This window comes from Melitaea cinxia, chromosome 1 (assembly GCF_905220565.1).
Source record: "Melitaea cinxia chromosome 1, ilMelCinx1.1, whole genome shotgun sequence".
Lineage (NCBI taxonomy): Eukaryota > Metazoa > Arthropoda > Insecta > Lepidoptera > Nymphalidae > Melitaea > Melitaea cinxia.
This window is the reverse complement of record NC_059394.1, coordinates 10,774,806-10,801,533: the sequence shown is the minus strand read 5'-3', so window position 1 is coordinate 10,801,533 and position 26,728 is coordinate 10,774,806. Positions and strand designations below refer to the sequence as shown.

The 26,728-nt window shown below is 32.1% G+C and overlaps 1 protein-coding gene across 1 annotated transcript in view; it reads right to left on the bottom strand.

The window, feature by feature from the left end:
- Positions 1 to 1,971: 1,971 nt before the first annotated feature.
- The window catches only part of LOC123669505 (band 4.1-like protein 4), a 29,555-nt gene continuing 4,798 nt past the window's right edge, over positions 1,972 to 26,728 (bottom strand). Inside the window, exons 2-20 of the mRNA XM_045603114.1 lie at positions 25,312 to 25,416; positions 24,872 to 24,993; positions 17,764 to 17,861; positions 10,648 to 10,768; positions 9,960 to 10,047; positions 9,715 to 9,867; positions 8,777 to 8,931; positions 8,444 to 8,541; positions 8,050 to 8,125; positions 7,443 to 7,634; positions 7,138 to 7,290; positions 6,737 to 6,812; positions 6,544 to 6,629; positions 6,103 to 6,285; positions 5,585 to 5,725; positions 4,806 to 5,045; positions 4,066 to 4,333; positions 3,012 to 3,223; positions 1,972 to 2,657 (exon numbers count right to left, since the gene is read on the bottom strand). Of these exons, the coding sequence (XP_045459070.1) occupies positions 2,642 to 2,657; positions 3,012 to 3,223; positions 4,066 to 4,333; positions 4,806 to 5,045; positions 5,585 to 5,725; positions 6,103 to 6,285; positions 6,544 to 6,629; positions 6,737 to 6,812; positions 7,138 to 7,290; positions 7,443 to 7,634; positions 8,050 to 8,125; positions 8,444 to 8,541; positions 8,777 to 8,931; positions 9,715 to 9,867; positions 9,960 to 10,047; positions 10,648 to 10,768; positions 17,764 to 17,861; positions 24,872 to 24,993; positions 25,312 to 25,416 (2,583 nt within the window). The 3' untranslated portion in view covers positions 1,972 to 2,641. The remainder of the gene's footprint in view (positions 2,658 to 3,011; positions 3,224 to 4,065; positions 4,334 to 4,805; positions 5,046 to 5,584; positions 5,726 to 6,102; positions 6,286 to 6,543; positions 6,630 to 6,736; positions 6,813 to 7,137; positions 7,291 to 7,442; positions 7,635 to 8,049; positions 8,126 to 8,443; positions 8,542 to 8,776; positions 8,932 to 9,714; positions 9,868 to 9,959; positions 10,048 to 10,647; positions 10,769 to 17,763; positions 17,862 to 24,871; positions 24,994 to 25,311; positions 25,417 to 26,728) is intronic.

Here is a 26,728-nt window from a genome sequence, read left to right as displayed (position 1 = left end):
CTAAATAACTTACAGTATATAAACAAGAACGCTATTTGATTACATTTTTCTTTTTATGAGTACCTAATTGAGTATTATTTTATTGTTCCTAAGCTACATAACAACTTTTTACACCTTATAAATTGTAGCTTTTAATGTTAGGTAAAATACAATTATACCCGTCCTTGGCATTAAAATAAATTACATTTTCTGCAAAAGCGAACAAAGCAACTGTTTTTCTTTTCATTTATATTTTTATTGCTAATGAATTTATCATTTTGAAAAAGAGTAATTTTTACAATACCTTGAAATAAATATATAGCTTTAGTTTTATAGATATTGAATAGAAGATTATGGTTGTTTGATCGCGAAGGTGTCGTGGAGCCTCATACCTTCTCCTTATGAAGATTCAAGGTATGTTGACGTATTTCAGCTAACGTTAATATCGTGTTACTTATAAGCGCTTATCACAGTGTCAGGAAGAGATTAATATACAGTCGTGTCAGTGCTTTGTCGACTATTGTGTTTCTTTTTGAATGGTGCATTGAAAATTTGTGAATAAGCTCACATTAACGATCATTTGCTTCAATTAGCTTCGACGAAAATTCAATTTCAAATTCATCGACGACCTTCAGCGCTGTAAGCGCAACTGTCTGTGATGACTTCAACGACACTTGTTAACGATTCGTTGCAATTGTAAATCGCGTAGAATGTCAACAGCGATTGATCGCCTCGGGAACGTTTAACGGCCGGTATCCAAAATGCCTATCAATTCTCAAACGACGGCTATGTAACAGCGGTGTCAACGACGATCAACTGTTTATTCTGATTGTTGTGGAACGTTATTTGTGATTCAATCAACTATCCTGCCTGTTAATAATCATTATTCAGTTACGACTTCGATCTATGTCACTGTCATGATATTGGTCGTTAAACTCTCTTAATTCTCGTGATTTTATATAATTTCAGTTTTTAAATTTTAATTGTATTTTATATTGGGACGTTCATTTTATTTATGCAACTATCAACCTTTCGTATTTCAGCAGCATTTAAAGTTTCTTTTCCAATGGCAATGAGATCTGCAGCACTGACTTACTGACTATCTCTCATGTAGGACACTTGTTTTTCAAAACGTCACATGATTAAACGTTAGAAACAATAATTCAATTGCTATATTTTTGAGAATGTATCACTGGTTGTAGACAAAAATTAATCCTGCACATAAGTTACGAATAAACTGAAACAGCAAGAGGTATAATAGGCCTTTAGGACTTGTTTCATATTATTTAAGAAACTAAAAATGTTAGATTTACAATTGTGAATAGAAATCTCTCATAAAGATGCCATATATAGTGGAATTACTTCCTACAGTGGCCCTTAATATGATGTGAAACATATCCGTCAACCCGCAGTAAAGCATTTGGTAGATTAAGTTCTGATCTTTTCCCTATATGGAGAAAGAGGGTTATGCCCAGCAGTGGGGTGTTATAAGCTGAATCAATCAATCAAAAATTATGTGAAACTATAAAATAGGAAATGAAAACATTACATAGGTACATATTGCAAAATATTATAATTTTTTGTGATTTACGATGAAGAAGTTTAATACATAAATATTTACCATATTTATTCGTTTTACCTAGCGGTATCATTTTTCACAAGTAAATACTCGGACTCATACACTACTAACGATAATTGAACAGTTACAAAACACCAACTGTTTCTCGAGATGTGAAATCCAAGTATGTCGGAAAAATGTTTGAAGCCGATAACTAGTTATTTTATCGATTTAAAAATTAATATAAAACTCTTTGAAACTGGCCGTAAATACTTACTTCACATTTCCGAGAGTAAGCCAATAAAAATTATATGTGATATTTACACGTTACACGATGCCGATTATTCTTTTTTATTTTATTTTAACTACGACTTGGCGAAAGAATTTGTTTATTTAAATATGCTTTTCACCGAAAATTAAAAAAAAAAAAGATATTTATGCATACATTTCCGTTTTATATACCATCACATTAAGACGTAAAAAAGAAAAGCTGTAAAACCACGAAGGTTTTAATATCTGAAAGGTACATACATATTTAACGCATTAAAAAAAACAGTATGAAATTATTTTGATTTGAGATGAGTATGACACAGATGTAAACAATATATTATAATATTTCTAGAAGTTCTTAAGGAAGATTTACCATGACACTACTAAATTTTATTTTGCAGGGTTTGATTTGTTATAGTTACCAATCATTTCAAAATAATTTGTGAAGTACCCAGTAAGGGTATTTTATCAAACTCTGTTTTACATCGCAATTTTCTTTGGCATAAAATGTATTCTTGCCGATTTCTTTTAACCATAGTGACATAATGAAGCTCTTATACAATATAATACTTATGAATACCACAATCACTATGTACAACTTTTTACAAATTACACTTTAGCCTTGCTTTTTACATAATATGCATATTTATTTATTTTTTGCATATCCGTAAACAAAATAAAATAAATGCTTTCAGTACAAAAATGTAAATATAATAATAATGTTTCAATGCTTTGTCTATAGTTCGGTGCTCATCTCGGCGCCTCCAGGAGATTTGCCCACTTTTCCGGTCTTGTTAAACGCATACTCAGAGTTACTGGAGCTTTTCGCCGGATTCAGTTGCTCTGCAACCTACATTATTAATAATAAACAATAAATAAAGTGTTTCATAAATGCTCCTAACGACAAATGTGATGTGTCAACATAAAATTATTCACAAAATAATGCACACAAATTTGTTATAAAAAAACAATACAATATATAATACAAACAAATAAATATGATACATAAATAAAGGTTAGTCAACGTTTGTTAATTAATACTTCCACCCCACGTGCCCAACAAAACAACATGCACAAACGAGATACAAACAGTGATGCCTCCGCGAGCAACCGGGAGGGGGTAACAAACCAATACGTGCAGCTACCTCATTCCGCTACGTGTTGCGACACAAATTGCTGAAACCTCCGTGCGAAGTTTACTTACTGCGTGCTTTCTATGAGAGGTTTTAAGATAATGTCGAGAGTGTTGTCGTGTCGCATGTGCGCGTGGTGCGCGTGGTGCGCGTGGTGCGCGAGCCGCACATGTGTCCGCGCCACGTTCGCGTTGTAGTCACGCGACTCTCTCGACGGCCGCATATACCGCCGCGCCAATGACCCGCTCTCGCCCACCATTATGTTGTTGTTGCTAGCATGTCTCTGCGTATCCCAATTACATATACGCTTATCAAGCTACCGGTGCATACCTTACTGTTTAACACCAACATACTTTCATAAGGATATTGTACAATTTATACATAACATATTTATTTCCCACAAGAATAAGGCATAGTTTTAAAGCACTGCAATTACAGATATGGGACTTATTAGAGTGAACGTAGAGATAATATCATCGTATCATAAAAGAATCCGGTAAACGTTTTTATCAGATATTTCTCAATTTATGTAGAATATTTCTCGCCGTTTTTTCTGCGTTCAAGCTAGTTATGGTATCTGTAATTTGCAATTGAAAGTTGTTTTTTTACTAATTTATATTCTTTATTGAAGCTGTTAAAGCAAGTGAAAGTAAAATATTTGAAAATATTAATGCCGTCAGTGAATTAGAATACAGCTAATCTACGCAAAAAACTACTTTATATCCTCTTTAAGATGTATTTTATATGTTATACTTTTATAATATAGTGTGATATTTAAAATTCTTGTACAATACTTTACATTAAAATGTGACCTGTACATAATTAAATCTTTAGCGACCCAGAAATCGGAGTTACGCTTTGTTTCAACTGTCCTGGAAATCCATTATTAACAAAATATAATGACGGTTTTAAATAGTTTTAATAATATATAATTCTATTAGGTTTGATTTTTTTAAATCTTTTAAAGTTAAAATTTTTATTATAACAAGAAAACAAAAGTATCATATAGAACAGTATTCATAGTTAAAATTCGCAAATCCTGCCTATCGGCAAAGTATTCTTTCGCGATGGGTTTCAAGGGCAACCGAATTGCGGAAGTATGTTAGGAAGCAAAGCCCCACTCACGAAAAGTGAAAAGCCACCGTCCGCGGGACTCGGATAACAGCGGGGCACGAGGTCGCGCGGGCGACGGGCTGTGGCGCTGTCGCTCGCGACCGAGAGCAGCGAGCGCTGCGAGCCCGAAGCGGTAAGGCGGGCGCGGCCGGGCGCCGCCGGCGGCCGGCGAGCCAGCGCCGCCGCGCCCGCCGCGACCCCGCCCCCGCCGCCCGCCCGCCACTGCCTACTCACTGGCGCTTGAGACCCGCCCGCGCCACACTTCGCGCTGTCGCTCGACCTGGTGACAAAATAACCGCTTACCTTCCGATTGCGAAGTGCCGATGTAAATGTTTTAAAGACTTTTTTCGTGTTTAAATATTAAAGCCATCAAACAATTTGATTAAATGAAATATGCACTTATGAAATAAGTAATGTATTAAGATGAATATGTAATTTATTTATGTTTTAAATTTCTTCAATTTATAACTCTGCACCAAACACTGGCGTTAATAATAACTGTTCCGTTTTCATAAAATGTAGCATGTTCGCTTTTTAAGCAATAATAACTTTAAAATCATGCTGACATGACCTGAGATTAGCGCAACTAACATGTAAATAAAAAAAATCTTTCGATTTATAATATTAGTTATGGATATGATGAATATAGGGAAAATATGATAAATACGTAATCAGGATCATATTAATAATAGGCTTAGTTTATCACTTTTATTAGACTAACACTTCTTGTTAATTATTAATGTATTGATTACCTCTCGGAAGAATACGCGTAATCCTGGTCAGCACCTAATCCAGAATCAGTGTGTTCATGCGATACTCTTGCACTTCCTGATATTAATTCACCACTTGAACTATTGCTATTGCTATTGGTTACTGGACTGTACGGGTTGTTATTGTTTGTCACCGGTGTAGCAGTACCTTTATACCCGTTATTCGTTAGAAAATCTTCCCCTGATCGTCCCACAGGTTCATCAAAACTCGGGTAAATACGCCTAAAAGACAGTTTAATGTTATTAGTTGCTAGTAGTCCCTTATAAATTCTACGAAAGTCATATTTATGGCAACTATTCTGCTATTAAAGATTCATATTTTTTAGCCTGTTTTTCTCGAGTTAGTTCCTCCGACTCTTGTTCGCGTAACCTAGTTCTACTTTTTTTTGTGACGGAAACATTATAGTCATATAATCAGGCACATTTCAAACAATGCTTTTTTTCACACAATTAGAGGGACGATCATGATGAAGAAACAAATAAATTTAATAATAAATTTGCGCTGGAAGAATTGTTGAAATCGGCTTAGTAGATTTAGACGTAATTGATTTCAAAGAAATAAATTAAAAAAAATGTCTATATCACTTATGATAATACATATAAATGAGTATTAAAGTGAAAGAGAAGAAAATTTAATGAACTAATGAAAAAAAAAAATGGATGAGATCTTCACGAATTGTGAAAGTACATAGTTAAATGTTAAAAGCATATAAATATAAGTACATGTAGTATTTTAATAAGCAAAATTTTAATTATCATACCTTCCATGTTTCTCATTGCTTGTTCTGTGTGTACTGAGAGTGCTCGAGCTCGATCTGAGAGATCCTTGATTGTGGTTGTCATGGTCACTTTTGTGAGACGAAGAGCTCTTCTCTCGTCTCGCAAGTGATCCGTGTTCAGTCCTACGTAATAATAAGATTGGAATAAGAACTTTTCGTTGAATTAAAACCATTACTATAACAACAAATTAATTATAATGAAATCACATCTCACATTACCGCCAATTTTGTTTCGTGAATATATCGTTTTTTTTTTTTGTGTCTTACATTATTGCCTGACTAAACGTCTTCAAAGTAGAATTTTTATTAAGAGTTGTAATGAAAAATGTTTAGTGTGTGGAGGTTTTGTCGCGGAGTGTAGACAGATTAAGCACTAAGATATTACACATATTGTGTACATTCGTACTAGTAATTGAAACTATCTATTACATTAGAATGCCACAAGGCTGTGACATAAAGTTAACTGATCTATCTGATACATATCTTAAAATGTCACTTACTGTTTATGTTTAGACGTAGTCCGTAGCTTAGTGTGACGTGCATGGCTGGTTTGTACCACAGTATACGGTATTTCTTTAAGCTGTTCCTCAGTCATTCCTGTAGTATCCACTAAAGAGAATTCGAGGTGTTGCTTTAGTTCACTCGGCAGCCACTTTTTTTCGTTCGGCGAACGAGACCGTGATCTGGTAATTAACGATTTAATTAACTAAACCATCATTTATGACAATCGAGAATTTCGTAAATGTAAAATTCAAGGAAATTAAAATAATTGATAATTATTTTCAAATATGTTCTAATTTCCACATTCACACCACCAACACAGTTTCCTGAAATTATGTTATATATACTATTTAACATTTTTATATTTTACTAAACTAATCGCATATATGTGTTATAATCATATATTTAAAAGTCTTAGATCTTATAATTGAGTTTATAACCTGTGTTTCTTATGTCTGCGCGTTCTGTGAGACGATCGATGTGTGCCCGTCTCAGGTTCCATTTGGGAACGACGCACGCTAGCTACCTGTATTAGAGAAATCATATTAAGAAAGTTAAATAAACCGAATGGCAAGTAAAGTGTACTCGTTTTAAAATATTGTATTTGTTTTTCTCCATGGAAGCGGCACTCACTTGGACGCTACCGCCAGCGGTTGTTTGCCTTAGTACTTCTTTCCATTGGGATTCGGAATCGACCAGCTCATACTCTCTGAAACATTTTAGCCATTAGAAACAGAAATTGAATCACTTTTATTGTTTTGAAATTATTTTTATCATGTGTATTTCAAAACTATTTATCATTGATTACGATTTAAAAGTGAGCAATTTGCGTAGAAGTACTTTTATCTATATTCGAAACAAAGCAGCAGACGATATATAAGTAACTTGTACGATTTTATTTTTGTGTTACCCACACATTAGGAATTCTAAACATTTTTGATAAGATATTCAAAAATATAAGTAATTTTTTTGTTTTAGTTAATTTTGATATCTAATGACAATTTATATAATAGTGTATTGAATAAAATACTGACTTATTGTTATCGGGCTGTGAGTCGTCTCTCTCGGAACCCGACTCGTGCTTATGTCTAGAGCGGTGTCGTCGGTGTCGCCGCCCGGAGCGACCTGAACCTCGAGACAATTCGCTCTCTGCATCCGACTGTTGTCTTCGAGAGCGATGCCTGTGTCTGAAATTTGATATGTTATGAACGAACTGCGAATCATTAAAAAAATAATATTCATTTGCAGTAGGTATTTAATATGAGTCACATATACAAAATTTCACAAGATTTCATGAAGGACAATGTGCACGATATATCATAGGTATGTATTTGTTTACTTTCGATTCGATCGTGAATCGTTAGAGCTCTGCGAGTCGACAGACGCTGAACGATGACGAGGTGCGGGCGGCGGTCTGTTTGTCGTTGGCGAGGCAGAGTAGAGTCCACGCCGCGTGGGGGCGGACCGCGTTGACCGCGGTGACCCTCCTGGCCCGCTGGGTGCCGTGATGGGAGTAGCTTCACCACTGATTCTATTACACACATTAAAGTGTTTATAAGTATTTAGACACAATATATATATATATATTCTTTATTGCACCATATAATTTTACTTATTTATTCTTCTTTTTATTTTTTAATTTAAACCCATAAATATATCGACCAGTGAGTCATACAGAGTCGCAACGTCCTAATAATATTTTCCATGTGATAAATGTCACACAATTTTTAATATAGTGTAAAACATTATTTACATATTAAGAAAGGGTTGTACTTATTAAGAAAAATTTACTCCAATTCAATTGTCAGAAAATGCAAATTCAAATAAAACTATCCCTTTCAAAATAATTTCATGTGTTAATAAAAAAAAAAAAAACGAAAAACCACAAAAATAATCCCCGAGGTAAGAAAAAGAAAAATCAGTAGGTAAAATAAAAGCATACTTACGAATTAGGCCGGTGTACTGAGGTAGGTTGTTTCATTTCAGGGCAGTCTTTTATTCTCAAGTCTTCTAACTTTGGCACTGTAATAAAAAGCTAAGTAAGTGTGCTTTAAAACAAAACGTGGTTGGATTATTTGAGATATACTTTTACAAAGGAATAAATATTTAGGATTAAAATTGATGGAATACATACTATAAATGACTTATTTGTATTCATGAGAAAATTATACTTTTAACTTCTGAAAATTATGAATGATAAATATATCGTAGGATATTTTTATATTGAAAATGTTTAAAATGTACGCAATTACTTAATCGATTATATTACATTATGAATAACTTAAGAAATTGATATACAGCAGTATGGACAACTTCAAATGACAAAAGAAAAAAGAGTACCATCATGAAATGAGGAATATGAATTTTGTGGACGGGCGATACGACGCGAGGGCGTTCGAGTGAACGTGGGCGGAGGGCGCAGCCTCGAACCCCGACCACTGTTGAAAGAATATTCTTGATTAAAATAAAGTACAAAGCAATTTTAATAGCTAGTACTTTATATTTCATTTCTTAATGTGATGGACGCATTTTGTATGAAAGTATGCAGTAAATGTTCCAACAAGTATTCCGACTATGACATGCCATCATGGTCCTTGCATACCTACAGCGTTAGAAGAGCAAAAGTGTTACATGCTAAAGCAGTACAATTAGTAAACTATTTTAATTATTTACCTATTCCTCAATCTCGAACCTAAAGCAAAAATGTCCGCAGATGCAGGTGACGTCTGTTGTAATCTAAAAAAAGTGTGGTGATCGGAACAGCAGCGCCATAAATGTCGACAAGCGGATCTGGTCGGAGACTCAAAACCGTAAGTAGATGTGTCGTTCTGAAACAAATATTAGGGATTTAACCACAGAACTGAAAGTCCCAGGCTCTTTAACTTTATTCCTCAAATTTAGTTTCCAACTCGGCGTCTTGTAAGGCTTTTACTAATTAAAGTTACATTCCGTTGTTAATGTTAAATCCACTTGTGGGACATTTGTAAAACCCTTTTCATTTAATTAGAATTCACGAAGAATTTATAAAACTAATAAAGAACGTAAGTAACTATTTGATATATACACAACGGTTTTTATTCAATTATAAAATACTTGATTATTTTTTTAAATCAATCAAGTAAGTTAATAAATAAAAATTGCGAATAAATTTCTTATAAATTTCTAATATAAAAAGCAAATTTTTTGTCTCCACCAACTTTGCCCGTACGTAATAAGAAAAGCCATTTTATAGTCTCTTTGATCATCGTTCATTTTGCGAGGAGAATGTATTTTAAGCCAATTTCGAAACCCTCCCTATTTTTTAAGACACTTCAAAGGCACACAAGTAAGCCGGTATCTCCAAGTCTGCGAGCAGTTCGCACGTGTTATCAGCATTCGCCCAGAACTCAGTAAATACTGCGCTCAGTTCTACGAGACTTATCTAAAATTGCCTGCCTACGAATGTCTTTTAAGAAAGCAGCGTAAGACGGACTCCATCTTACACTACTATTCAAAGTTCTCGTTATCATTAGAGACCAATCTGTCCTGAAAATGAGGTCACGTGTTTTTCTGACTTCATATTTTGTTATTGCAACACAAAGAAAAACTTGAAAATAAATAAAAATACTCACATTTTTATCAGCAACGCGAATCATAAAATATCGTCCCTTGTAATATAGCTTCGAGACACGAGGCCAATAATATGTAGCGACAGTATGTTTTCCACGTAAAAGCAACAGGCCACTTGGCGCTAGTCCCAAGAAATACTCTACGCTGTCTTCACCCTGTTTTCAATGAAATATTCTAGCATTGTTACTTATTCGAAATAAAATAGCGGTAAAATTTTAATCTTGAAATGGAACAAAATAATATTTACCAAAACAGGATGCAAATCGACACCGTACATATCGAGCCATTTCACTTTGTCTAAATAACTAAGTTCCGCTTGAGCTGGCGATATGCCTCTGCAATATAAATAAATTTATTAAGGTATAAAAAATGTTTTAGCGTGATTAATGTTACTTTTATTATGTTTCACGATGGCAATTAAAATATTATAAATAATACATAAAAGGCTAACTGTGAACAATCTCGCCCGGGCCAGGCGACAGCTCATTCTAAGTTAAGTAGGAAGGTACACATAATTTGCATGTAATTGAAGCTTTGCGTCTTGCCAACGGCGAGGACCGCAGATTGCATCTTTGCATAGTTAATTTTTTTTAATTAGGCGAGATAACGCGTAAACTTATACTTCTGGGTTTTCATATATTTCTCGTTCATTTTTAAATATGTTTGTTATTAATTAAATTAAAAACAAGACAATAATAATGTATTAGCCGGTTTATTGAGTTAAAACAGTTTAAATTAATATCAAAATATGTTGTTGAGTATGTAGACATTTTACGTAGCACTATATTTCGTAGATTATTAAATTCTTTGAGTTGAGTTTTCATTACTTTACTAAAGTATATACGTATGCATGAAATAAAGCTAACAAATGTATTTTTAATGTTGCTGACAAAAAATTGTATTATGTTGTTTTGTAAATTTTTATGTGAACTTACGTTAGTGTTCTGTGTATGTCTGCGGCTCTTGCTTCTAGCTCGGGAGTCTGGTGAGCAAGAAGTCTGAACTCAGACACGTAGTCCGGCATGTGTCTTCGATGATCGTAATCTCCAAGTTCAGCTGTTATGAAAAAAAACAAACAAGTTTTCGAAAAAGTAAATATAACATAATGTTTCAAATTAGATTCAAAGGAATAACAACAGATAGAGTTTTGTACAAACTTGCAACATAGGATATACTAAAAACGCTTTTTCTATTAAAATTAGAAAAAATGATATTTATAAATCAATTAAAAGTGAACGATTCATTATTTTAGTTATGAAAACCATTGTATCAATTTCTGTAATTGATGTAAATTTAAGGTGGTACACATAAAATAAATCCAATATTGTTTCGAGCTAGCATATTCTCATATTTAGTAAATCTATTGTAACGCCGACCCCGTGTTTGACAAATCGTAATTAATTTGATTAAAGCGGGTAAGTACGTATCCTAAATAAATACGCAGAATGACGTGTAAACACAGTTTGTAATAAGTTAATGGATATACATTATTATGTTTATTTAACACATTTGTTCATGTTAGATTTCATTAGGTAACTATATATGGATAAATAGGACGCTGGACTAATTATCGTTGACAACTAAGAAAAGAGAAAAGAAAATGTGCTACCATGTTTGGAACATAGAAAAAACTAAGAGTAGTGAACGGACCTGAAGCTCATTTCCTGTCGTATATCTTTTTTGTCCTCGGAAATAGCAACATCTGGTAAGCTCGTGGAAAACATGAACATGAACGAATATTCAACGCCTTACTTTATTAATTATTTTATCACGTATTTATTAAATAAATACATCACCACGATTCTCAATATGATATTTGTCAGCAACAAATATTACCCGTTTAATTAATATCACAAAGACACTTGATTAAGGCTTTTAGGTATATTTTTACATTTCGTTGTAGGGTGATCATTTTGTTGGGCGACCATAAATTCATAACGACTGTATTAATTCAAACACTTCAGCTTATGTTGCGAGCTGTTTAAAAAGAACAATACAGAATAATTTCATTATTAAATTGAAAATATGAGATAAATTTACGATACTTAAATAGTAAATATTTAATTTGACTAAGATGTAAAAAGTTCTCGTATCATTTAGGGTATTAAATATTTATCAGTGAATGGTTTTCATTATTTCCATGATTCGGTGAGTAATTTGGATTCTGTTTTGCGTCATTATTTGAGTGTAAACGATGTGTGGACAGGCTCACAGATCATGATGCATGGAAGCGTAAATTGAGCACTCTCGGAGATGTTGACATACGGTAAACTAGCTTCACAAATATTGTATTTATGTGTGATGAAACGTTAGAACAGTGTATGTGTTTATGTTACCGATATTTAACTGAAATACAAATATTGTTAAAACGTTACCTAAACTTTTGATGACTGATCTAACTCCATAACTAAGCGATCTACACAAATTGAAAAAATAATGTTGGTATTAATAATATTTGGAAACGTATCAAAATTTGGATTAACTCTGTATTTGAAGATGACTTGTTTTAGCTTCAATCTTAAACGGTGTGTTCAACAATTCAAAACAACGTGTCTTATTATTTTTAATATTTTTTTTTTTACTAATCAATTACATTAAACACATTAACACCAATAGCAAATATAACATTAATACGAATAATTACGCTATAGAGGAAAAATCAAACACAAAAATTAAATATGTATTATTTTTCATCAATTGTTTCATGTTCAAAACTGAATGATAAAGAATGTAGTAGTTTACGAAGTGTGGTTTTATCTGGCTAAGCAACCGGATGACAGGCGGTCGTGTTGATTAATGTAAGGAGTTCCTCCGGCCGGCTAACTTGTTGCCAACGATGGACCATTGTCTACATTCACGATACTTCTAAACAGAAAACGACTTTACCGAGAGCCGTCTTAAATAGATGGCCCCAAGCAGTGACAAATAGTATATCGTTGTTCACTCTTTCGAACTTTTTTGATTAAGTAAAGTTTTTAAGTAAAAACATTTTTCAGTCTCAGCCAAGCGAAATATATATTTAGTTTATATTGAGGATTTTTAACAGTCTTCATAAAACGAAAGTAATATTTAGATTTGTTAATTACTTAAATATTTAATATATTTTTATTAGTAGGATTTTCTTAACTAACATATTTTGTACGCTGTCATGTTATTATGGTATGTTGATGGAAGTAAAAGCTGAAACATTTTACATCACACGCCGCATAATCAAATATCAGGCTATCGGCCATCAGTTTTTGTCATATTTTAGCTTATTTGTGTAAAAATTAAGCAGTGTAAAAAAATAAAAAATAAAATAAAAGTGTAGCAACGCGCGCTGGGTACAGCTAGTAGGAAATAAAACTACATACATACTTACATATAATAAAAACGCTACTACGCTACTCCGATACTACACTGGTCCTAGTTGTTATAAATATCATTCCCTCGCAGTGTTTCGCTTCATAATGAAATATTTACATATGATATTGACTATCTTTACGAGCTTTATAAGTCAGACAGTATGTGGTAATTTCGTACGAAAAGTTTACGCAGTTCTCTGTTGATATGTGTCCCCTGGGGCCTCAGGGGCCTCCGATGTAGACGAGATTAGATGCAAACGATGCTTTGCCGCTGATGGCTCATTTACCTCTTGAATAACGCATTGATATTACTACACCCTATGTACCACCCTAACATAACTTTCCCTTTTCCTTTTGACTTTGATAAAATTTTCCTGAAAGGTACCTCTGTAATACCTTAAATATTACAGTATGGATGTAGCGAACTCAGACGCCTTCGCCACAAACAAAACAATGTTGAAATATAATTTATTTCGTAGGATTTTCAGGTGCTTAATTTTTATTTGTAATTTATTTCATGTTCAGCGGTAAAGGAAAACATGTTTATGTCAAAAGAAATCTGCCATCCCCAGCGGAGCGCTCTTGTGTATTAAAGTACAAATTTTTATTTTCAAGAGTGCCACAGATTTAACAGTAGGTACTGTGCATTTGATCACTTAATAAATAAAATATAAAGTGTGTTACAAAATCTCCAAGCGAGGTATATAAAAACAATAAAAATATTTTTTTTCTTTATATTTATTACTACTCCTTCGTAGTTTCCTTTATTATTTACTTATATTAATTAAGTATACAGAAAATCCGTATAATTAATATATAAATATTGATGAAAGTATTAGATTTGAGTGGTAATTAGCTGACGACGTGGATCTTCAAAGGTGAGGAAGACGTTAATTTCCTTTACGAGAATAAAAACAAAAATAGACAAACATGGCAAAGGAGAACACGGTAGATACCTTCTATAAATTTAAAATAGACATTTTATTTTAAAATAATTTAATAAAGATGATAAAGTTATCCAGGTGAACGTTATAAAAGTGTCGAGTCGAATACAATTTGGTTTTCCTAGGCATTAACGATTCTCTTAGTGCTTGTTAGATTGTAGGACATTTTAATATCAGGGTAACTGGTCATTTGGAAGTAGTGCCTCTGGCGAGAGTCAACGTCCTCACACTCAGCCGGGGGCACCACAGTTTTATTCGTTATTCTGTTGCGTGCACAGTACAATTATGACACGGAATGTTGAACAGATTGTTACACTATTTTTTTTTTTTTAGTTTCAAGATAACTCTACTGCACCGCACCGCAGAACACCGTTTCATGTAATAACGAAATGGTGTTTTGCGGCGGACAATGTTTGTCACTATTCTGTTTTAAGTTGACTTTGTGTCATATTCTATTGTAACTAAACGCATAAAAGTTTAATAACACAAATACACTTTCCGATAGTCGAATTACAATTCTGTAAAATTAGTCTTGTCATGTCAATGTCGGTTATTATCATATACACCTGATAGCGATCGTTACTCATAGTAGGGAATCGGGAGCAGCGTGGTGGATTAAGCTCTGATCCTTCTCCTACATGGGGAAAGAGGCCTATGCCCCTATGCCCAGTCGTGGGATATTACAGGCTGAAGCGTAAAAAAATCTTCCATAATTTTTTAATGAAGTTTTGTATGTACCAATGTATTCTTTATTTACATCAGTATACAAACTGAATAATGTAGGTAGACAATTTGAACTAGTTCAAAGTCACAAAGTTTGAACGTTGTATGGTGGTCCAGAGTGAAGAAGTACCACAAAAATAAAGTTTTAGAAGCAAGCACAGTGTGACCGATCAAATCGCTTTTCGATTTCATTCTATATCCATTAACCGGAAAAACATTTTAAGTTTTTTTTTGATCCTATGAAGTAAGTTCTTAAAAAAAAGGCCTTAAACATTTTAAGTTTACAAACTGCCGTTATAATAATCTCTGTACGCTAATTTTATGAAAATAATGTGAATACATTCATTAATGAATATATAATATTATGAATATTAAGCAATTTGATATTGTTAATTAATTAAACATATCTTATAAAATGTATTTGACATCTGACTACACTTTGCTTGTATATAATGTTATTAAAATAAGTAGAATTTGATATCAGAAAGCAATATCGATCATTTTAGTTAAAACATTGCTGGATAGTCTAGTCATGATGGGTACTATGAGCAAATTGGCCAATAAACTGATGCCGTCCAACACTTATCTGCTTATAACAATAGAGCACTAACTGTTTATCACACCTGCAATATACAGTTATTAAGCTCGTACCCCCAAACATCGGCATATTACTGTGAATAGGTTGGTTTGTAATAAATCTATTGCAAACCATTAAATTGTAAACGATTGCAAAATATATGTACATGAGATTACGTAATATATATAAATACTATCTGTGCCCGCGACTTCGTCTGCGTGGAATTAAAAAAAAATTTGTTCAGTTCGCAGAGATATAAAATAAATAATTTTCTCAAAAAAAAGTAGCATAAGTTACTACTTATTACATCAGCTATCTGCCAGTGAAAGTCCCGTTAAAATCAGTTCAGCCATTTCAGAGATTAGCCGGAACAAACAGACAGACAGACAGACAAAAACTGTACAAAAATGTTATTTTGGTATATGAACCGTGTATACATCCATATACATTTAGTAACGAGCGCTTGTTTTAATATTACAAACAGACACTCCAATTTTATTTATTTGTATAGATGTATAGATGAAATCATTTTCATCTGTTCACCTTAAAATCTGTAACCTGATTTAAATAATGTAACCTGATTTTTTTTGTTTGTTTGACTATTAGAGACGGTTCATAATATCACAGTTTGCAATAGGTGGGTATTTTTTATCTCAAACGTCAAGCCGTTTTACTTACAAAGCGTACAAGGATTAATATAAATGGATACATCCATACATTTGCATTATACAGACATATACTACACTTAAAAATGGTGACAAATAATTCTCCTACGGCAGTCTTTAAACAAAATCGTATTATCAAAATTGATATTTTTATAACGTAATTTTTTTCTAATATAAAACTTTGTGTTCATTGGAAGACAATGTAAACATCAGTCTGTTTATTTAATTAAAATATGGTATAATAAAAATGGTAATAATTCATTTATCTTATTAAAACATCATAATATTTTTTTATAGTTTTGAACATTACTAATTTATTATTGATTCAGTTTTTTATCGGAGAGAATGAAATATGTAAGTCTTACAATACAATAACAACAAAACTTGCCTGATGTTTCGACTGAATGTTTTGAATGAACGTAATTGATTGATTGATTGGTTTTAATGGCTTTCAGTTTTGCCAGTGAATGAACGTAATAAGCGATTGAATTAGAATGTCAAATCTATCAAAATCAACCCTTATGAAGCCAATGATCTGCTTTTGACATGAATGTAAAATTAAAGGGACTGGGAAACCATCCTTATATTTATAATTTGTGCGAATGTCACGGTCTAAGGAGTTTCAGGAGACGCCGCTCCAATTCTATAAGTGCGACCTCACTAAAGCGCATGGAAGCCCTAACTGAAGATGACATCGTATTTTAAATTCACGTATTCACACTAAAATTCTATCTATTAAAAACATGTGTAAGTTTATACATTTTTTTTTCTAAATAAAAATATTTTTTATACAAAAGTACAGGTACTTTTTTCTGTTATTTTATATTGAAATATCATGTATTTGAATTTTCTATACTGCTATTATAAAAAAGTAAAGGTTTGTAGGGACTAAACTCTTGTCCACTAACCGGATTCTAAGGATTCATTTCACTAGCAGAAAGTGCCAAATGCGATATTTTGTTTCTGTAGTAATAAGTTATCTTATATTAATCTCTGTAAGCCTTAGTACAGTATTTTGATTTAAAAATTTACTGAAATTTGAAAGTGATCTATTAGTACTTTTACTGAAATTTGAAAGTGATCTATTAGTACTTTTACTGAAATTTGAAAGTGATCTATTAGCACTTTCATCAAGTATGTATTATACCCACTAAGCGATTCGCTAGTACATTCTTGATCCGTACGGCCAAAAAATGGAACTCTCCACCAGCGTCTGTGTTTCCGGAAAACTATATATATATAAAATAGCTTACTTCTGTGTAAGCGTGCTCCATCTTAGATCGCATTTTCACTTATCATTAGGTGAAATAGTGATCAAATGCAAGCATATTATTGTACAAAAAAAGGTATATTAATTCTTGTGATTAAAACTTACTTCAGTATTACGACTATTGCATAAAGATAAAGTTTCTATTATGCCTTAATTAGTATGTTATTTAAGAGATAGGGGATAGTGAACATTATCGTGGGATACGCTGCCGCTGGGCGGAAACTATAGCAGTCAATAAACTTGGAGTAAACAGTAAAAGTTTGACGCCCAGCGAATTAGTCACGGGTCACCTAGTTCTAACTAAGATAAGTCAACGCTATTTTATTTTGTTACGATTTTTTCTTTTCATGAATTTTCTACCATCATAATAAAATATATAATAAGCTATGTCGCCGGTGAGCATGGCGTCTGTAATGTCGTCAGAATATCGGAAGAATCGCAGTAAATTCTATACAACTAAAAGTTTTGATATTATGACACGAAAACCTTAAATTGTAGGATAAATGTATAAAATAGATTAACACTTACATTGTAGCACGTATGCAGCGAGCTCTGCAGAAAGATCGAAGTTGACCGGGAGCCGACCCCGCAACACATCTTGTTTTAGTTGGAGAAAGAACTGGTACCTGTATAATTAAAATTTGTACGTATATGTTAGTTGAAAAATAAGTATTAAATTATTATTATAAGTATTCGTTTGAATACTATGTTGGACCCGAACGAATTAATACAATCTCAAATGGAGAAAATTATATTTATGTTAAAGCATGTTTTTATTAGCAGTAATTTAGACTGAGCGTAGGTCATTCACAAACGATACGAATTTGTTGTTTTTAGCAGCAATAAAATATAACGCGAAATCAATTAAAAATTTTGTCAGTAATTTTCCTTTAACGTATTAAAACTTATTGATAAATTTAATTTACTTAATAAATCCTATATTTGTTTCACATTTGTTTATTATTTATTAAACCTGATTGACGTCGATACTTATCAAATTAATTATTATCTTCGGAAAAATTGGTCGAATAATGAAAAAAGATTTCGAGGTAAATTTAAAATCTTTTTGCCTCTTGTTTTTTTTTTACTCGAAACAATACAATATAATTAAAAAAAAATCTATAATATCATAAATCCTTTTCATATTTCTCATTGTGAAAGCTTACTGAATAATTTATCCCACCAAAAACATTTTCATGTAAAATGTTGCCAAGACGAGATCATATGGCTCGCACTGTCAAAAAGTTATCAGATCTCATGTAGAGCCAAGCTTCTAACTCTACACGCCCTAACTCTACAAGCCCTAACTTCACAAACTCTACACCTTAGTCAAAATATGTGGCTTGGCCGTTTCGCTACCGTCACGTGGGCGTAAGGTGAAATTTTTTTTCACTGTTTTTTACTTTTCTGTCATACAATAGTTCTATTAAAGAAAAAATAAAAAGAAGAAGAATAATTGATATACATATAATACAAATAAAAATAAAAAGAGAAAATATATTTATATAAATGAGACAGGAAAGTCGTCATCTACAACATCGGCAGCCGGTAGTAACGAAACGGCCAAGCCACATATTTTGACTAAGGTGTAGAGTTTGTGAAGTTAGGGCTTGTAGAGTTAGGGCGTGTAGAGTTAGAAGCTTGGCTCTACATGAGATCTGATAACTTTTTGACAGTGCGAGCCATATGATCTCGTCTTGGCAACATTTTACATGAAAATGTTTTTGGTGGGATTTCACTTCTTTTTGTAAGTTGCTTATGACAATATTATAGTTGCATTTTACCTCCGACACATTTTATACCATAAATATCATCCAATCTTCACCATATTCGGTTTAAGCACGCTGTTTTTGATTTTATGTTGAACTGATATGCAAACGGTGATCTCCGCCAAAACTTAAATAACAAAATTACCAAATGTAAATTTTCGACATAAACTAATAACCGATTTTTATTTTTTTTATGTATTTTATTATTATTATTAATAACAAGGAGTCCCTATATCAATTTTCAGACCTCTAGCATCAAAATTTGCGGAAGTCTCATACAAACTTCAATCCCCTAGTTTAAGGGGTTGGGGGGTAAAAGTTCCAAGTTTTAGAATTTTGTTGTAGTTTGTGTACTAATACTAGCTTACATACCAAATTTCAGCTTTCTGGGACTTCAGGAAGTACTCTATGAATTTTGATGATCATCAGTGAGTGACGAAATCGGGGTTTTTTAGATATCAATAAAATCTAAAGTATAAGAGCTATGCAATTGAAACTTTATATGTTTAATAAGTTCACTATTGACATCATATCCCCAGAATTTTGTTTATCTAGTATAATCCAAACCCAAGTTATGAGGGTTCAAAAAAACGACGAAGCACTTCGAGAAAAGATAGGTAGTGCTTTTCGTTTTTTTTTTTTTTTTTTTTTTTTTGTTTCGTCTTGGCGGGGGCACTACCGTGCCCCCAGATAATTAAAATCTTTTTGCCTCTTGTTTTTTTTTTACTCGAAACAATACAATATAATTAAAAAAAATCTATAATATCATAAATCCTTTTCATATTTCTCATTGTGAAAGCTTACTGAATAATTTATAATTCCCCGAGGCTCTTTATTTCATTTTTTCCGAAACCATAAAGAATTATAAGATAAGTAAGAGCAGGGATATTAAATACTAAAAGACTATCAAAACAAAGATTTTTAAAAATATTACAAGTATTAAAATGCGCGTGAAGTGAAGACTGTTCGTATTCCTACGATGTAAGAAACAGAGAGTGACAAGGGGGGTGTCGTGTCATCATCGTCGCTATGACAAAATTTTAATAAAAAATTTGAATATTCTTTCTGCCAACTTTACTGTTGAGAGGTAAAAAATCCTTCTTAAATAATTTTCATTATCACTGTCATTTCTTTCCTTGACTTTGCTTGCCTTTATTACAAAATATTAAAAAAAAAAAGAAATTTAATGCAACAAAATTTGTAAGAACGACTTCCCGCCTAATTTATGTAGAAAGACGAAAGTGCATCTAATTATTTTTAATGAAAGAAACTGTGACTCTTTTTATTCACATAAAGCTATACTCTAAGTACTGTATTACCATTCCGTGGCGCATTCATTCACGCCATCATTGCTAGGCCTGTTTGCAGCCTCGACAGGTTAACTATGAGTGCTCTAGACCTTCTTTGTTCACCCTGTCTTAACTTTATTTTTAAGGACATCAAATTTAAAACAGCGAAATTTTGTAATGATACAGTGCTTTTGTAAGGTAAAACATAGGCTACCACGTACAAAATCAAATTCTATAATACCTTTGATTTAACAGACAAAAATTCTAATTAGGAAGGTTAAATGAAAGGGATACAATTGCATAAAAATTACGCCTAACTTATATATGAGGGTAACATATACAATTACTATAGTATTCTTAGTTTAATTGAGGTAGTTTTTATTCTACCTTCCTGTCTCGAAACATTTACCTATTCGATAAATGCAAACGAATACAGAAGTACAATTGTGTATCTACTTTAACAATGAAGTCTGTGACTTTAATAAGGATCTGTAACTTAAAAAATTGGCTTGATGCCTTCAAAAGGGGGAAATCCTTTGTGATAGAACAGGATTGTGTCCAAGTTTTGCGAGACATTTCCTTCGCTAAAGAAGTCTGCGTCTCAAGGGTCTATAATCTTATCTAACATTATTATTCTCCAGCACTTTATTAGCTTTTAACTCCCAATTGGTTTAATTAAATAATACAACGAGTAGATGTTTTGTTTTATTTTCATCGGATGTTTTATTTTTAAGGATTCAATAATAATAGACGTTGAAATTTATGGGTACCAGAATTATTTATACCACTTACTTTTTGATAATGTTGCTTTGAATTGCGAGACAATTACTAAAATAAGCTTAAAGGTTTTAGATTTTAGAGATTTTCGTTCGAAAAGCAAACATTTTTTTTCTTTCTATAATATTAGCAAAGATTGCAAGTGATTCAAGTCTAAAAATGTTTCGATGCTGACTTAGATCTCGGGATACGTACGAATACGTGAGAGCAGATGTTTTTTATTGTCCTATTACATTCACACATTTTGTCACGTCAGTAAGGGGGCAGTCTTGTCTTATTTCGTGTGATATATTTTTCAGCTTCTTTGTTTTTATAAGATTTTAAAAGTAAAAATTGTTATTTAAGATGTTTTTTTAATATCATTTTCATTGAAGTTCGTTAGTTAGTGCCATTGAATCGGACGGTTATAAAATATCATATATCAGTAAGTACTTACCAAATGGTTGATTTTATTATCACAAGTGCACATTTGAAGATAAATAAGCAGTATTATATTATAAGAAATAACGAATGATTGTAGAAATTGTACAAGGCGAACATATAGGAAATGGAAAAATGTATATGATAATTATTTTTGAAGATGGAACAAAAGACGAAGCGTTGCCGTAGCGGTTACAGCACTTTTTTTTTACGTGGGTAAAATCCATCATGGATTGGAACCCTCCAGTGCGGGGGCGCCAGCGGGTTATGTCAGATTCCTACTGACTAAAAAACCACCACGTGTGTGCAGTCGTCCGCCTGGGTGGGGCGAGATGGGGTCGCGCTAGCATTCGCCACCTCGCCCCCAGCGGTCACAGCACTAGCCGAACCCCTGTCACAGGAGATATTCGTAATAGAGGACGTTGAGTGTAAAGTGTTATTATTATTATAATATACGAATAATATGTTTTTTTTTATAAACTTCTCCCAGCACTTGATCTTTTTCTTCTCAAAGGCTGTGATCAAGACGTGATAAAGTTATATTTGGTTATATAGTTACGCAAGATGATGAGATCGACGATGTAGTGAGAAATTTGCGAGTGATTCTGCAAGTGCTTAGGATAGTCGCTTTTTGAATACTATGGAGTGTGTAATTCGTGAGCTGCAGGACATCTAAACTGAGTTTTATGCTTTTTTTTATTATTAAAGAACAAAGAAAGGAGTTAAAAGAAATAAATAAATACATGTAACACCAGTTTGAAAATAATTATATACTTACAATAAGAAAGTAAAATGGGAGTAAAAATTTTTAAGTTAGTTGTATCACTGTTGATTAAGAATAAATTATTGTACATATCGTCATTTTTTTAAAGATGCCTTAATTAATAATGTAAAATTGGGGTTAGAAAGTTTGTAAGGATATCCTAACATTTTTGAAGCTCAAATGAAGTAAAACCAGTACAAACTTATTAAAACTACTTTTTATTATGTATAAGTATGTCATAGGAAGTTTAAAATTTGTATAAATAATTTTTGAAACATGTTCACTGGCTAAAACCTCAATATTTCATTTACATTTCATGTACCGTAAAGTTAATGCGTTGTTTCAACATACCACAGCAGTAAATATTTAAACAAATTGCTATATTTTACATCTCATTAATACGCTTTACTCTTTAATTAGGTTATGTTTGGAATAAATTAAATTTAGATATTATAATTTATATTTTTCATTTCGTATCACAACACGCAAACGCTTTGATGTTTTACTTTCGATCACGTATCAATATTATTTATGCGAAATGAAACTAATTTCGTACTTCAAATTTAAGTTTAAATTATAAATACAAATGTAAGAATGAAAATTTCATTTATTTTGTTTATTTGATTTAACTTTTGTTCATTGTAATTGTTTGCTCACAAACAAAAAAAAATCGAATAGTATACATAGAAAAATATAATATACATTTCAAGGGTTGCCCTCGATGTCTCTAGGATTTCAACATCAGATCCTGGTTTCACCCATGGTTCACACCCTTGGGATATCTCCTTTCCAACAAAAAAAGAATTATCAAAATCAGTTCATAAACGACGGAGTTATCCCCGAACATACATAATTTATGTATACCGTCAAATTGAGTAACCTCCTCCTTTTATGAAATCGGTTAAAAAAGGACTGTGTCATCTAGGATAATGTTCTGAATGACTTTATTATAAAAATACCATAAATGTTTTTTATAACATTTTATTCATGAACCAAAAAATATAGTACTTATGAAATAATCACATTGTATGATTTACTAGTATAACAAAAATTTAAAAAAAAGTTCTGGTTATATTTTTTCGTAGATTTTTGGAATAATGACTTAATAATTTACGTAAAATTACGTATAACAAAATTGAAATTACAAAATCTATAATACTCGCCATTTTGTAGCCTAATTGGAAGTCCAGAAAGATTTAAATGTGTTTAAGAATTTTAAAACAGTGTTTGTAACGTTTATCCACACTGTTAATCCAGTTTAATCCTTAAATTACAAGTTTTACATAAAAACTACCATTTCATGTATCCTAAAATCTCCGCTTTAAAACTTTAATCATTTCAATTTGAGATTAATGTAAATGAAAACAATGACAGATAAAAACATTTTTTCTTTAATAATTTTATAATCAATTTTTATTTTCTATTACATTTATTTTATTTTAGAAACAAACAGATACACTTTTGGAAATAAAAAAAAAAAAAATTGCTCAGCAGATATAGGGAATCGACAAAATTACGTAGCAATTTAAATACAAATTACTTGGTTTCACTCTAATCGACAGTTTTTTTTCTAAAGTACAAATATGCGCTATGACCTGAGATGACGCGTCATAGATTTGTAATTTTAAATTTTATTAAATTTATGGTTAATTTTTTTAATTAAATCGACTTCAAAAAAGGAGGAGGTTACTCAATTTGACCGTATATATATATTTTTTGTTTATGTTTGTTGGGGATAACTTCGTCGTTTATAAACCGATTTTGATAATTCTTTTTTTGTTGGAAAGAAAATATCCCCGGTGTGGTACCATAATAAGGAAACCAGGATCTGATGATAGGACCCTAGAGAAATCGAGACAAACCCTCGAAAATCCGCATAACTTTTTACTGGGTGCACCGATTTTGATGATTTTTGATTTAATCGAAAGCCGATGTTTATCATGTTGTCACATTTAAATTTCATCGAGATCTGATTACACCTTTTGGAGTAATCTTTGATAATGCGTATTTACTTGACAAATTTTTCGTCTACCTACGTTTTATTACTTGTCGATATAATTGAAGTCGGTTTTTTTTCGTTTGCCTGCAAACACAAATTATTCAACTGTGCAATATAAGATTCGTAAAATCGGCTCCACGTAATTGTGCTGTAATTATAAATCTTATAAAGGAAGTATAATCGTGCTAACATTTTCGAAATCGCTTCCCACTCTTAACACGAAGCTAAGCATTGGGAATGCTTTAGCATTGATCAAATAGATAATTGTGTGACTTAAAAATTAATTTATTGCCAATGTAAAGCACCACACCCGTACCTATTACCATATTTTACCTTTTTTATAAAAGGCGAATGGACGATTTTGTTAAGAACTTTTTATTTTGTCTGATATTCTAACACGATTATATTGGAGTAGGTCAGAGTCACTGTTTAGGTGAAACTGTATAAATTAAGAAAATGTAAAGATTGGTGCAATAATATAATATTGCGTATAATAATTAAACTACCAAAAGTCGTATGATACATGAAAATAAAAAGGAAATTTGAAATAAACGCAAATCCTTCTAAGTGAGTAATCTCTAACATTAATTTCCATATATTGTATTCAGAATCTATTTACCTGGTTATCTCTTCCAATAATTTGCACGGGTCTGAAGCATAAAACTTAACTCCAAAGTAGAATGTGTGCGTATCGGAACCGCGGAGTTGGCGCCGCAATCTTTTGCCAGCATCGAGCCAGTGCTATTAAAATAAGTAATTTTGTTAAGTTAACTATACGTCGAGAATCAATGGTAGATATATTCATAGCATTTAAATTAATAGTAGACAAGGAACGAGTGTCTGAATTACATGCGGTACAGAACATTTTGTTTATATATTGTTAAAATAGTAATAAGAAAACAAACTGAAATGAATATATTATATGTTATTTATTACCCAAAAATTACCGTATAAAATATTTGTTTATGTTTTGTTTTGGAGTCGATAGAGAAAAACATGATTAAAATAACAAGTGTGAAACATGAATATTTACCCTAATAATAAATCCGATACACTTACCGTCTGATTATCTTGATCTACGTAGCGCAGGCCAAAGTAAGCAGTTTCTAGCAGATCTAAGTGCCTGAATACCACGTCGAGCAGCGCCTGACCCGTGCTATTATCCTGCGAAGAAGAAAATAACGTTGATTTATAACACTGACCTAATTAAAATACAAACTGAAAAAAATATAACTTTGATGTGAAATATACAATAAATTTCGTACCCTCCTTTGATATACGCGACCATAATCGGCTTTATTTTCGTAGCTTGTTACCGTTATATTGTTGTTTGTTGTCTTGTGATATTCTTAACTAAATTTAAAAGGAGCTATGTAAACAAAACATAAATAGTGACAGAGCGTCTAGCATGGGGCGAAATGGGAAACTAAAAATATAAATCGAAGAACAAAACGATTATTCTGATAGAAGTACATGTAAATAAACTGTGCTTTAAAGCACAGATAATTAAAAGAGTTATTAAAAGAACTATAGTTTCTTTGTTACTTTTGTTACACAGTTATGTTGTTGTATTAATTTTGTTTTGTAAAAATACTTAATGACAAGAAGCTTGTAGATTTTTGTTTGTATTAAAACATAATTGGTTTTGTCTTAAACTTTCGAGTCGACGTAGTCGTAGCTTCTATAAACCATATACCTAAATTATTGACAAAAATTAATGAAATTAATGTCAGTTTTTACACACCTAAATCTATTACATTATAAAACTCTGTTAGTGCTAAAAATATTACGTGTTATTTCTCATAGGAACAGAGTAGTAAAACATAAAAACATAGGTCTATAAAATCACATTAGCAAGTTGTCTCTTATTATCATACTATTATAATTTTTAGTATTATATATGATATTGATATTTTCAAATCTAATGTAATAATTTAATGTAATTCGGGGGACAGCTACTTGATTTCTCTAAATACAATTATTTTCTTTTTTTTCAAACAAAAAAAAAACACGTTTTAATTGTATTCGAAATGAATAAAATCGCTAAAGCAAATTGACCTACAAAATCATTAGGATTATTTCCATACATAAAAAGACCGATTTTTAAAACGGATGTGAATTATAAATAACGGAGCCTAAAGTAACAGCAATATAGTTTTATTTAAAAATCATCAGATATAAATCGATCTCCCACGATACAAACATTAACTATCTCCAATTAGCATTTCTCGCCGGCTTTCCACAATTAAGCCAATTTCCACGCAACTTGTAAGACCAGTAGTCAATGATGATGCTGGCACTGTAATGATGGGGCACGCATCCGAACTCTCACGCATTGAGGATACATTGGCGTGCAACGATCAATGTGCCACCAAAGCGGTCTTTAAAAATTATTTTGTTTAATTTTTTCTTATATTTTTCTATTCTTGTTAATTCGTTTCGTGCTGAACAGTTTATGTTTTTTCGTTTAATATAA